Source organism: Arachis ipaensis, chromosome B5 (genome assembly GCF_059453495.1).
Source record: "Arachis ipaensis isolate K30076 ecotype BB chromosome B5, ASM5945349v1, whole genome shotgun sequence".
Lineage (NCBI taxonomy): Eukaryota > Viridiplantae > Streptophyta > Magnoliopsida > Fabales > Fabaceae > Arachis > Arachis ipaensis.
In genome coordinates this window covers 920529-932694 of record NC_142440.1, presented here as the reverse complement: position 1 = coordinate 932694, position 12166 = coordinate 920529, and the positions used below count along the sequence as shown (strand labels likewise).

Here is a 12166-nt window from a genome sequence, read left to right as displayed (position 1 = left end):
GTTTGGTTTGAGGAGATAAAATCTCGACCAGCCATTATAAGGGAAACGACAAAGATTGATCTCCCCAAGCCAAAGGAGTTCAAGGGCGTAAGGGACGCTCAAGAGGTGGAGAACTTCCTATGGCAAATGGAGAGGTACTTCGAAGGCCAAGGGGTGGTCGAAGAAGCAATAAAGGTACCCACTGCAGCTCTCTACCTTTCTGATAATGCTACTTTGTGGTGGAGGAGAAAATGCGTAAATATGGAGAAGGGTACTTGCGACATAGTCACATGGGAAGATTTCAAAAGGGAATTAAAAATACAGTTCTTCCCCGAGAATGTGGTTTATGAAGCAAGGAAGAAGTTGAGGGAGTTGAAGCACAAGAGTACAATTAGCGACTACGTAAAAGAGTTCACTACTCTCACGCTTCAAATCCCCAACTTAGCATCAGAGGATGCATTGTTCTTCTTCATTGATAGACTCCAACCTTGGGCAAAACAAGAACTACAAAGAAGGAATGTTAAGGATGTCGATGAAGCCATCGTGGTGGCCGAATCACTCACTGAGTATCATAGGAAAAACTCTAAACCCAAGTCTTTCTCCAAGCCTAGTTCTACTAAAGGTGGGGGAGACAGGGGGAAGAGTTTCTCAACCAAGAAGGAAGAAAAATACTCTTTAAAGAAAGAGTACGAGGAAAAGAAGAAAGCTTTCGTACCCAAAGGAGGATGCTTCGTGTGCAAGGGACCACACCAAATGAAGGACTGTCCCAAACTATGGACTCTGGCATCTATCGCCGAGGAACGAGAGGTCCAAACTCAAGTAAATGAGTGTGTTAGATCTATCCAACTCATGAATGCTGTGAAGGACAAAGAGGCAAGCACTGCAAAAAAGAAAGGCTTGATGTATGTCAAGGCCTTTATCAATGAAAAATCCGTCATAGCTATGATCGACACTGGTGCTACGCACAACTTCATCACACCTGATGAAGCAAAGAGGTTTGGGTTGAAGATCACCGAAAAGAATGACTGGTTCAAACTCCTTGGGTCGGAGCTTCATTTTTCAACAAGCTTCCATCCTCAAACCGATGGGCAGACTGAAAGAGTGAATGCCTTACTCGAGTGTTACTTGAGGCATTTTGTAAGCGCTAATCGGAAGGACTGTACAAAATTCCCCGACATTGCTCAGTTTTCATACAATTTGCAAAGGAGCGAGTCCACAGGGAAGAGCCCATTCGAGATTGTGACTGGACAACAACCGCTTACACCTCACTCTCTTTCTTCCTCTTACTCATGGAAGAGCCCTGGAGCTTATCATATGATTAAGTCATGGAAGAACAAGCAGATGTCACTCGTTCTTACCTCGACAAAGCTGCCAAGAGGATGAAGAAATGGGCAGATAAGAAGAGGAGGCATGCAAGCTATCAAGTGGAAGACAAGGTAATGATCAAACTTCTTCCACAACAATTCAAATCCTTTCGCAAAGTTCATAAGGATTTAATCCGCAAATACGAAGGGTCATTTGAGATCATTGGACGTGATGAAGAGGTTGCTTACAAAGTACAACTCCCTCCCTCTATGAAGATCCACCCGGTCTTCCATGTGAGTATGCTTAAACCATATCATGCAGACCAAGATGAATCGAGTAGAGGTGACTTGATTCGTGCTCCGCCTGTGGTGATCAGATCCTTTGATAAAGAAATTGAAGAGATCTTAGCTAATCGCGTCGTGCGTCGAAGAGAGGTACCACCAAGTATCCAATACTTGATCAAGTGGAAAGGGCTCCCGATAACTGAAGCTAGTTGGGAAGCTCGTGAAGATTTGTGACAATTCCAAGAACACCTAGAGCGCTATCATGAACAGAACGCAACGAGGACGTTTGCGCATTAGGTGGGGGAGAATGTCACGGTAAATTTTAGAAGGTTAGATTTAACAGTGTTTGTATAATTTTCTAGAGTGTTTGAGAATGCTCTAGATGGTTCTGGAACGTTCTAGAATGTCCTAGAAGGTTCCGAAACACTCTAGAATGTTCTAGAAGACTCTGGAAGGTCATAGAGTATTCTAGAAGAGTGTGGATGTATATAGGAATATGAAGAGTAGTATGAAAGAATCTAGAAGTATTTAGAAAGTTGTAGTAGGATAGATATTTGTAATGAAGGTTCTAGATAATTAATCTGGACCGTTGATTAGATTTAATTCTAACCATCCATTAAGGAGGTGGATGGCTATAAATAGGAGGTGAGAGTTAGTGTGAGTCGTGTGTGAGTCACTTGTAATAAACACTTGAGTAATAGAGTGTTCTTTCCACCAAAACTTTCTTTCTCTTGTGTTCTTAGTTTTCTTGCTAAATACTGAGAATTAGGTTGACTTGGTCTTAGTTCAAGAGGTTGAATAAGTTCGAGTGGCGGCACAATAGCGTTGGAGTGTGTCCAAGGCCGTAACATGGTGGTTATAAAAAAAATGAGAATTAATATTTTCTGACTATAATTCATCATTTTTAAAACTTTTTCCTCTTAATCTTTTGTTAAATTATTTTATTAGCTGATTGTTGATTAAAAAAAAAAAAGGTTGATTGTCTCATTATAATAATATATTTGGACAATTATCATCTGGTTATAGATAAATGAGCTCGTTTAATTTCAACCATGTAGTTAGTGTCTTTAAGCACGTGATCATACATGCATACTCTTAATTACCCCATATATTATGGTTATGTTCAGCTAGTGTGTAACATATTTTGGTGATGGAGTTCTTAATCATTTTGGTCACCCTTAAGCTATTAAACTAATCCTCACACCATCATTTGTCATCAAAGAAGTTTTAAAGAACACTATTCCTGATCTGTATACCTTTCTAAATTTGTATTGATTAATAGTGTGGCAACTATTCACAAAGATAATAACAAACTACTGTTATTAAATTTGAAAGTTGTTTGACTTGAAGTATCCATGATAATATTGCCCTTGGATTAGGGGTAAATGGGGCTGGTCCTGTTAAGCAAAAAGGCCAGCGTATAATAAACGGAGAGTGCTAGGTAAACAATGAAAATTTTGAATAACAAGAACAATCACCAATTATATGAAAATATACTACATTCTAATTTAATGCTATTAATTAAATTTACTCTTTTAACTCTATTAATTCACATTGTTTACACATTGTTCAAAAATGTTATTGATTACCTATATTTTTTCTAAACAGTAGTAAGTGGCACAATCTCATATACGAGATTGTCTCTGTCACACCACACCACATGATGCCCCTAACGAATCCATCCTGATACTTCCAATCAGGAAAATCAACCCACCATTACAATAACATGAGGACGTTGACATTAACATATATACACACATACCCACCAACCCTATCTATATATCTCATCATTATGGTTTTAAATTGCAATTCAGTATATACTATCTACAATGTACAATGCCAATGTAGTAGATATGTATCACAATATTATTGTAGTTACATATAGTGGAAGACAGGAAGACAGAGCCCCGAATAGGTTAATCATATATTATTGTACATTAATATGAGCATATGTATGTGAATGGAGATATTGTATATTATTCGATACATGTAATTTATTCAATTAATGCTGTATATTATAGGTATTGATTAGAAAAAAAAACATTATTTGAAAAGAAAAAAAGAGGCCCACATAATTATAGATATAGTGTTGGTTACAAGAATGAGAGAGGCATCAAAATCAAATCATAACAGCGACTAGAGGTGGAGATAAACCTTATTGGGGGCCCTTAGGACTGTGAAGGAGACTGTTAAGTAGGATACAACTAACTATATGAGAATGGGGACTGGTTTGCCTTCAATTGGGAATAACAGCCACATTTTAACCACAAGCTCGAAGTGGAAGCAAAGGCTATAACAACTTGCCACAAATGGGGTCCTTTTTAATATTTTAGCTGCTTCCCTAGAAATTCCCTCTGCTCTTCACTCCTATTATTACATATAAAAGATACTATCCATATATCCACCAAAAACGCTACTACTACTGAAATAATGTCCCTACTAATACATTATTACTCTACAAATATAAACACTATTTAAAATCTATTTATACTTCATTTAACATTGAATAAAATCAACAATTTTAAAATGAAAATAACCTAATATTTTCTGGTTTCAAAAAAATTGAAGAACCTTTTTAAATACTTTAGTACTATATCCAAAAAGAAATGTCACTATTATTTCATAGGACTATGTTAGAGAGATAATAACATAAAATTATCTTATTCAATTATTTTAATAATAATTAAAAAATATAAAATAAAATAATTTTGAATCACTTTAGATTAATTTTTTTATTATTTTCTAAATATTTTGTATTTCATAATGCACTGTATAAGTATCTTTTATAGCTGAAGTAAATAATAAATAACAAATAAAAAAGTAAAGTACTGTAAATTAATCTCATGCTGCAATATTCTAGGAAAGTGATGTTGACATAAATATTACCGCTTCTAGATTTGGTAGTGTTATATTATTTTATTTTTGACGAGGATAAGAAAATTGTTTTTATTAGCAATGTCACACCCTTGTTTTGTATGAGAAACAAAAATGAAAAAGCTAAGGGAATGGTAAGTGATAGGTTGTTGTTTTGTTGATCTACCTCTGCCTTGTTCATTCGGGTTCCAGAACCCGACCCATTTACCATGTCATTTTTGGCTATAATGTTGCATTCGAAGTCGTTTAATTTTGGCATGCATCACTGATGTGATCCTTCATACCTCTGACATGGTTTCTGCCTATTTCTGATCCTACCTATATCATTTAATAACTTACCTTATCCCTCCCCTCCCTCCTTTATGACCTCGTTATCACTCTAGGTTTTACTTGCCGTACCCACTATTGAATATTGATCATCATACTTTCTAATCTACATTATTAGCTACTTAGGTTTTACTAATTCCTTTCCAAAAACCATTAATTGCTGTTTAATTTGATTCTTGTCAATATAAAATAAAATGATGATGGGTGGATTCCTAAAGTGAGTATGAATCTTGGAGAAAGAAACTTGTAGTAGTGGCATAAAGTAAATATTACTGGATATATTTTAGGTGTAGTACGGAAATTAAATTAAAATCAACTACACTTGAAATGCTGTCCAATTTTTTGCCCCAATTCCATGAAAAAGCTTTGTATAGCACTGGTTGTTCCTATCACATAAATATCCATCGTAACTCCTGGATGGTAAGAGAAAGAATGCAAGCGAGTCCAACCTCAATGGGAAAAAGACAAAAAGAATTGGATTCTAGGCACCACCACTCCTGACACTTCGTTCTGTATACAGTATAAAAGCAACCGCCATACCCACATTATTTACCCTCTCAAGTCTCATCTATGTTATCCTTTTGTGAAGATAACTCAGCTCAGTCACATGATAATTGAACTAGAAGCTCATTGGTAGCTGAATTTTTTATTTTGAAAATTAGTTAAGAAATAGTAACCATTTACTAGCATTTAACTGAGTGGACAGTTATTTGATTTCTAGCAATTTCTTCGTTGACAAATCCTACTAGTCTAATGTGAATTACAAAATGAAAGAGCAAATGATCATTCATATATTCAGAGGGAATGATTAAAAGGGAAACATGATGAAACTGATCCACAAGTCAACATTTCCTGTACAAAAGTGCATTGACCAAAATGCCCTCGCCCATTTGTAACAATGACTCTCAACGTAAAAACAAACACAAACGAGGACGCAACGCTGGTGACTCAAGTGATGATCACAGCTTCCACCATCACCACCACCACCGTCAACAACAAAAAAAAGGAAACAACAAAATTCCTCAAAAGAAGAAGAAAAGAACAAAAGGAAATAAGGAGAAAAACTTCTGAATTTGGTGTTGCTTTTCTCCTTTTTTTTTTATGTATTCCAATTTCTTTTTTTTTTTCCCTCTCTTTTTTCAATAAAATCGGGGTTCTGAACTTTCAGTTTTGTTTTTTTTTTTCTTTTTCCGCCGAAGGAACTGTGTGATGACTTACCGTTCCTGTTAACCGTCGCCGTCACGGTTCATGCCTTCGGTGACAGACGCGAGTTTCTGGAGGTTGAGCTTCACGACGGTGTCCGCAAAGAGACGAGTGTCCTCCTCGGTGTTCCCATCCGGCACGTCAACGATGTACGATTCAAGAACAACGGAATAGATCTTCCCTCCTCCTCCGCCGCCATCGCGATCCTCGAAGCCGTGGACGGTGGTGACGGAGCGGTAATTGCGGAGTCTGTGCTCACCGCCGATGATGCTGAAGCCAGTGACGTGTTTGTCGTCGTCGAGGAGGTCGAGGCGCTCGGTGGAGGTGGCGGCTGGGAGGCCGGAGATGACATTGACGTCGCGGGTGCAACCGACGGCCATGTGGAAGGGTTCCTTGACGGCGCAGCTCTTGATGAAGTGCTTGTAAGTTTGGGGCTTGTCGAAGCGGCGAACGATGGACCAGACGACGGAGGGCGGCGCGTGGATGCGCTGCGCGAGGAGGGAGGAGCATTGGCCTGGTCCGAGTAGGTACGTGTGGTGGTCGGAGATGGAGTGCTTTAGGGATTCGAATTCGTCAACTGTGAGTCCTGAGGGGAGGGTGAGGTTGTGGCGGGTCGGGTTCTTGTCGGTGGAGTTTTCGCCGCCGGCGGCGGCGGAGGAAGCGCTGCCCTCACCTTTCTCCATCTCTCGATGAGAGAAAGAGAGGAAGAGAGAGTGTGTGTGGGTTTGTTGTGAGAGAGGGAGAGGGAATGGGGTTGATACTTGATTTGAGAATGAGAGAGAGGGAAGGGATATTTTGAGGGAAGGGAAGGGGTGAATGTGGAAATTCACATCATTACTCTGTTTTAAAGAATATATAGAGAAAAATTGGATATAAAGTATACACAATACAAAATTACAAGGTTAATTATATCGATTTGCTAAGGAATTAAGCTTTTTTAAACACAAAAACATATTAACTATATTATATGTAAAAAAAATTCAATTACTAATAAGCCACTTATAATGTGACTAATTATTTTTGGTTGTTTAATTTGAGGTAAAAACTCAGGTGCAGTCGACTTCACCTAAAGTTGATACCTGAGAGCCGTTAAATGATTTAATTGATTTGACTAAATTTTTATCTAACAGCTCTTAAATATCAACTTCACGTGAAATCAACTTCACCTGAATTTTCACCTTAACTTTAAGCCACATGCGGCTTAGTTGTTAGAAATTAAAATGTTGAGATAATAAGGATGTGTAAATCAATGTTAAATTGTTAGCAAAAGAAAGGATAGTGCTAACATAGATGTACTCTTACAAGTAGAAAACTTCATTAAAAGTAGGGTGGATAATGGGTAGGGTAGGGTAGCGTTTGGATCAAACCCTAATCCTACCTGCGGGTTGAGATTCTTATATAAACTCAACCCTACCCTACTTGCGGGTTGAGAATATCCCAATCCTAAATAAAATGTATCAATAACATATATAATATTAGCTAAATCTAATAAATATTTGATTAGTTAGCATTATTAATTATACCTGGGATTGACCTGAGATCTATTTATTTTGGTAGTCACGTATTGTTTCGGTGCTTTTATTTTATGAGTTTTATTTCGATGAGTAAATAGAAAAAAATTAAAATATATATATATATAATTTTTCTCTCATGTTTTACTCTTCTATAATTTTTTTCCTCTAAAATAAATCTTACAAAATAAAGAGATGAAATCTCAAAAATGGAGATTATTGGTAATTTTGTTGTATTTGATTTTAAAAATAAAATAAAATAGAATATTAAGAACATGACATAAAATATAGATATATAAAAAATAATTTTTTATATTTTTGGTGATAAAATAATATAAAATAAAATAAATAATAAAAAAATTAATTTAACTTTAGCTTTTTCTTCGTACAAAATTAAAAAAATAGAATAATAAAAAATATAATTATAAAAATTTGATAGTGACAATAAAAATAAAATAGAAACAATAAATTATGTTTTCACTTAGTGTTTTTGTATTTTTTTACAGAAAAATATAAAATACATTAATTTTAGTGTCTTTAAGACACAATTTTTGTATTCATGTCTAATCTATCAAATACGATTTTATATTTTTATATCCATGTTTCACCATTTTATACTTATAAACAGACACAAAAAATTAATTATTAAATCAATTATTTTATATTTATGTATAAATACATATGTTGCTCAATTTGTTTTCAATGTGTATTTTATATTTTAATTTATATTTTATAGAAATAACTTATTTGGTATCTAATTTTTTATATATACGAAATATGATTATTTTAAAAAATATGCGGACAAAAAGAATTCGCTATGAGCGAACTGTAAATTTTTTAAAAAATTTAAAGGGGCGAATTGGCCTACCAAATTAATTTTTTTATTTTTCAAAAATAAAGTCATCACCTATTCACCTGAACTGTTTTTTTTTTTTTTTTCTTTTCAAAGAGTAAATTTAACAGGGCCAATTAGCTTTTTTATTTTTTACTTTTGGAAATGCAAATTATTTTTTATAATTTTAAAAATAAAATACACTTGACGTGAATTCTGAACACTATCTAGTAAATAACAATATTACACCATCTCTTAAAAATCATCAAACCTAAAATCATAAAAAAATAAAAAAGTATTTAATATAATCAAGTACTTTCGACTAAAATAAAAATTAAAGATTACAAAAGTTAAAATTCAATTTTATCAAGATTACAAATATTTTACTCCAACAAAATATTACATCCATACTATATCACTATTCCAGCAATATACCTTTAATTCCCTCAGCATAGAGGAACATACAACTTTTTCTGGACATATTTTCCTTAAAATGAATCTCACAACCTTTAATCCAATAACATGCTAATAATTTCATTGAAATTTAATCTAAAACCCAATTTGGATTATACTATTAGAAAATAACACCCTTCCTGATTTTTTAGATACCCTAGAAATTGCAATATTTCTACGCATTCTCATAACTATAAGGTTTAAAATACTCCAATTATTAAATAAAAAAAATTCTGATGAGCAAAATCTATAATTCCACAATAACGATAAGTCGATAACAATATACGTTAACCTACGTAAACTGCTGGTAACACAGTATGTTAATGAATAAAATACATTCGTAAATATAAGTTGATAACGCAAGTCGATTCCAATTGGAGACAGGAATATGCAATTTAGGAAGCTGTCAACAGAAAATAAAATATTATCAAATTATTACCATATGAATAATGATGGATTTTTTTTTTAAATAAAATAAAAAAAATTTAGTAGTTTTTCAAACAAGGTATTTTAGCTTTATTTTCAGAAATACAATTTCTTTTTGTAATTAGGATAAGTTTGTTCATACCCCAAACTCTATATAAATTATAGAGTTCACCGTACCTCCGAACTCTATATAAATTATATAGAATTCGTCGCACACTCCCGAATTCTATGATAGGTTTTCAAAATAAAAGTATACATGTTGGTGTGTAGATCAGAACAGCTCAATTTTGTTGTTTATTTTCTTTCTCTTATTGTTGACATTTGTTCTACGATGTCAAGAAATCTATTGTTATCCATTCATTACGATGGTAAAATAGTATATAACGAAGAATGTTCAATCGTTTTTAAATCGGAACAACCGATAATTACCTATATGACACCGTAAGCCGACAGTTTAACAGTTTTGAAGAATTTGATATTGTATTCCGTCGAGCAACAAGAGGCAAAAAGGGTGAAAAAATTTTACTACAAATATCCGACTGAAATTGATGGCAGTTTGTTTTATAAAAGGTATATTACAGTTGTATTGTCTCTGTTGCTATTATATTTATTAGACCACGGTTGTGAGAGATATTTTTATTTTCTTTAATTAGGTACCGTTTTGCGCGACGACGATGACGTACTGCTTATAAGGTCGTGGATGGAACAACCGATGGTCAAATGTTCATCCGTTGGAATTATTGGTGTATCTCGTTGAGGTGGGTGGCCGAGGATCATCTGCAGACTGCAGATACTATCGATGATAGTCTGTTGAGTGGAGCTGTTAGACGAACTATCAGAAGGACTATGTTGGATCTAAATATGCCACTTGAGGGTAGTCAGGAGGGATCTAATGTTGAAGTTCGTAATGTTGACTTAATGGACGATGGTGTTGAAAATCATGATAGTTCTGCTATTAGAGATCCGATGATGGATTAGTATGAAGTTAACCCCAATGACGGAGATGATTCTGATGAAGAACCACCTGGAATTCCTGATGATGGTGATGAGGAAGAAGAGATGAACTATTACGTGACACACAGATCGCTTTGACACAGCCTACCATTTCTCGACCATATGACCGGCCGGATCATTTCACGAGGTTGAATCTCGATGCAATGACTTTGGATTTGTCGTTTACCTAGGGAGGCCCTGAAGAGGATCCAAGCAACGAGTTTGAGGTTGGACAATAATTTAAGAACAAAGAAGAAGTCATGTTGGCGGTTAAGCAGCACAGTGTATCCAGTTTGGACCCGGTTGTAATTGGAGCATACTTATATCATATCGCCGAAAGCAAGAAAAGTGGGAGGTTAGGAGATGCACTGAGCCTCATTCTTGCACGCAAACTTCGATGGGACAAGACCATGGTAGATTGGATTCGAAGGTGATTACATAACACATTTTTATGATGGTCAAAGTCGATCCAACAATCAACATCAGGGTTCTCCAAGGAGGTGTGGAGAATCACTTTGGTTACATGGCGTCAGACAGAAAGGTTTGGCTTGCAAAACAGAGAGTCATTGCTATAATATATGGCGATTGGGAGGAGTCATACAACGAGCTTTCTCGTTGGTTATTCGCTATGCAGATGTACTTGCCTGGTAAGATTTATTTCAAGTTTGGTTATTCGTTGTTAAAAAAATCAGACGTATACAATAAGCCAACTAATTATGTCTCTTTAGGTACTTGAGTGGAACTAGTGACTCAGTCCTGGCCTGGTTCCACCGACACGGTCATGTTTCATCGGGTCTTTTGGACTTTTCCACTGTGTGTTGAGACTTTCAAGCATTGCAAGCCACTTATTTCCATTGATGGTACTCACTTATATGGTAAATACGGTGGGACCTTGCTGATGGCCATATCTCAAGATGGCAACGCAAACATTCTGCCTATTGCATTTGCCGTTGTTGAGGGTGAGACAAAGGAGGCGTGGTTGTTCTTTCTGTCGTACCACCCAGTCCACCTGATGCCACTCGACGATAGCGAAGCAAATTAGCGGTCATACAACAGCCACCGAGGCCTCCGCCTCAGCTATCACCGGTGGAACTAGACCAATCAGCTATGGGTCAGCATACAGCGTCCACTCAACTTGTTCACAGAATGCATATAAATGACGATATTCAAATTTCAAATGAAACAGTTATTAAAAGCTTAAATATGTAAAATGTAAATATTTATCACTTACATTCAGCATTCCAATCCCGTTCAGGGTACGCCTGTAATGCTTAAGCCTACTTTTGCCTCTGGCATTGTCCGGTTGGAACGGAACCCACCTACAATGCCATCCACAATATTATTTTATCGCTCAATTTAATTAACTAAGTAATAATAATATGAAAGGTTATTATAAGTATTTATAATACCTCTCCATCAGGGAAAATCGACGAGTATCAAAGCTGTCGGACCGTAGCAGCGGAATATGGTGATAAACTCAAGACAGTAGCAAGCTGACGCACCCACCCAAATTGCACTGACCATGCTCCGTGGTCCGGCACATCTGGCGGTACAGCCATGCCAGCACAGCCGAACCCCACGATAACCGGCCACACGTATCAAGGTCCTTCAGTAGGGGGAGCCAACTGTTGTGCATCCAAGAGTCTAATGCAACTGGGAATAGGAAGCTCCCTATCAACTACATGATGTACTCTCTCGTGTACCTCATGAGGCGCTCTTCTGTGGCATCCTGCTCCATCTCTCCACAAACTGTGTTGTGGAACCAAGTGAGCTTCACAGTCCACTTCGTCTGTGACTGTCTGTCGTCTGAGTCGGGAACAACACCCAAAATCTGCTCACATAACTCTTCGATGGTGCGTCCCTGATGGTGCTGCTCCCACCCACCAATGCATCCACTCACAAGATCACCGTCGATCTTGAGTCCCAGCTGATAGGCCACGTCCTGCAGGGTGATAGTCATCTCCCTGCACGGTAGATGA

General features: G+C 36.3%; 2 protein-coding genes across 2 annotated transcripts; one reads left to right on the top strand and one right to left on the bottom strand.

Annotated features, from left to right (window-relative positions):
• Window positions 1-5537: 5537 nt before the first annotated feature.
• Window positions 5538-6795, bottom strand: PYL1 (PYR1-like 1). The gene has a single exon (XM_016345625.3). The coding sequence runs from the start codon at window positions 6653-6655 to the stop codon at window positions 5996-5998; it is 660 nt and encodes a 219-aa protein (XP_016201111.1). The 5' UTR covers window positions 6656-6795; the 3' UTR covers window positions 5538-5995.
• Window positions 6796-10641: 3846 nt separating this feature from the next.
• On the top strand, window positions 10642-11229 carry LOC148563184 (uncharacterized). The gene is made up of 2 exons (XM_088489109.1): window positions 10642-10834; window positions 10934-11229. Exons 1-2 carry the CDS (start codon window positions 10642-10644, stop codon window positions 11227-11229), a joined length of 489 nt encoding a protein of 162 aa, XP_088345235.1.
• Window positions 11230-12166: the final 937 nt, after the last annotated feature.

What these genes read in the sequence shown, in the direction of transcription:
- PYL1 (XM_016345625.3), bottom strand. Translation starts at nt 6,655, where the DNA reads ATGGAGAAAGGTGAGGGCAGCGCTTCCTCCGCCGCCGCCGGCGGCGAA.
- LOC148563184 (XM_088489109.1), top strand. Translation starts at nt 10,642, where the DNA reads ATGGTCAAAGTCGATCCAACAATCAACATCAGGGTTCTCCAAGGAGGT. An exon ending in TATGCAGATGTACTTGCCTG is followed by an intron (nt 10,835 to 10,933) that starts GTAAGATTTATT and finishes GAGTGGAACTAG; the next exon opens with TGACTCAGTCCTGGCCTGGT.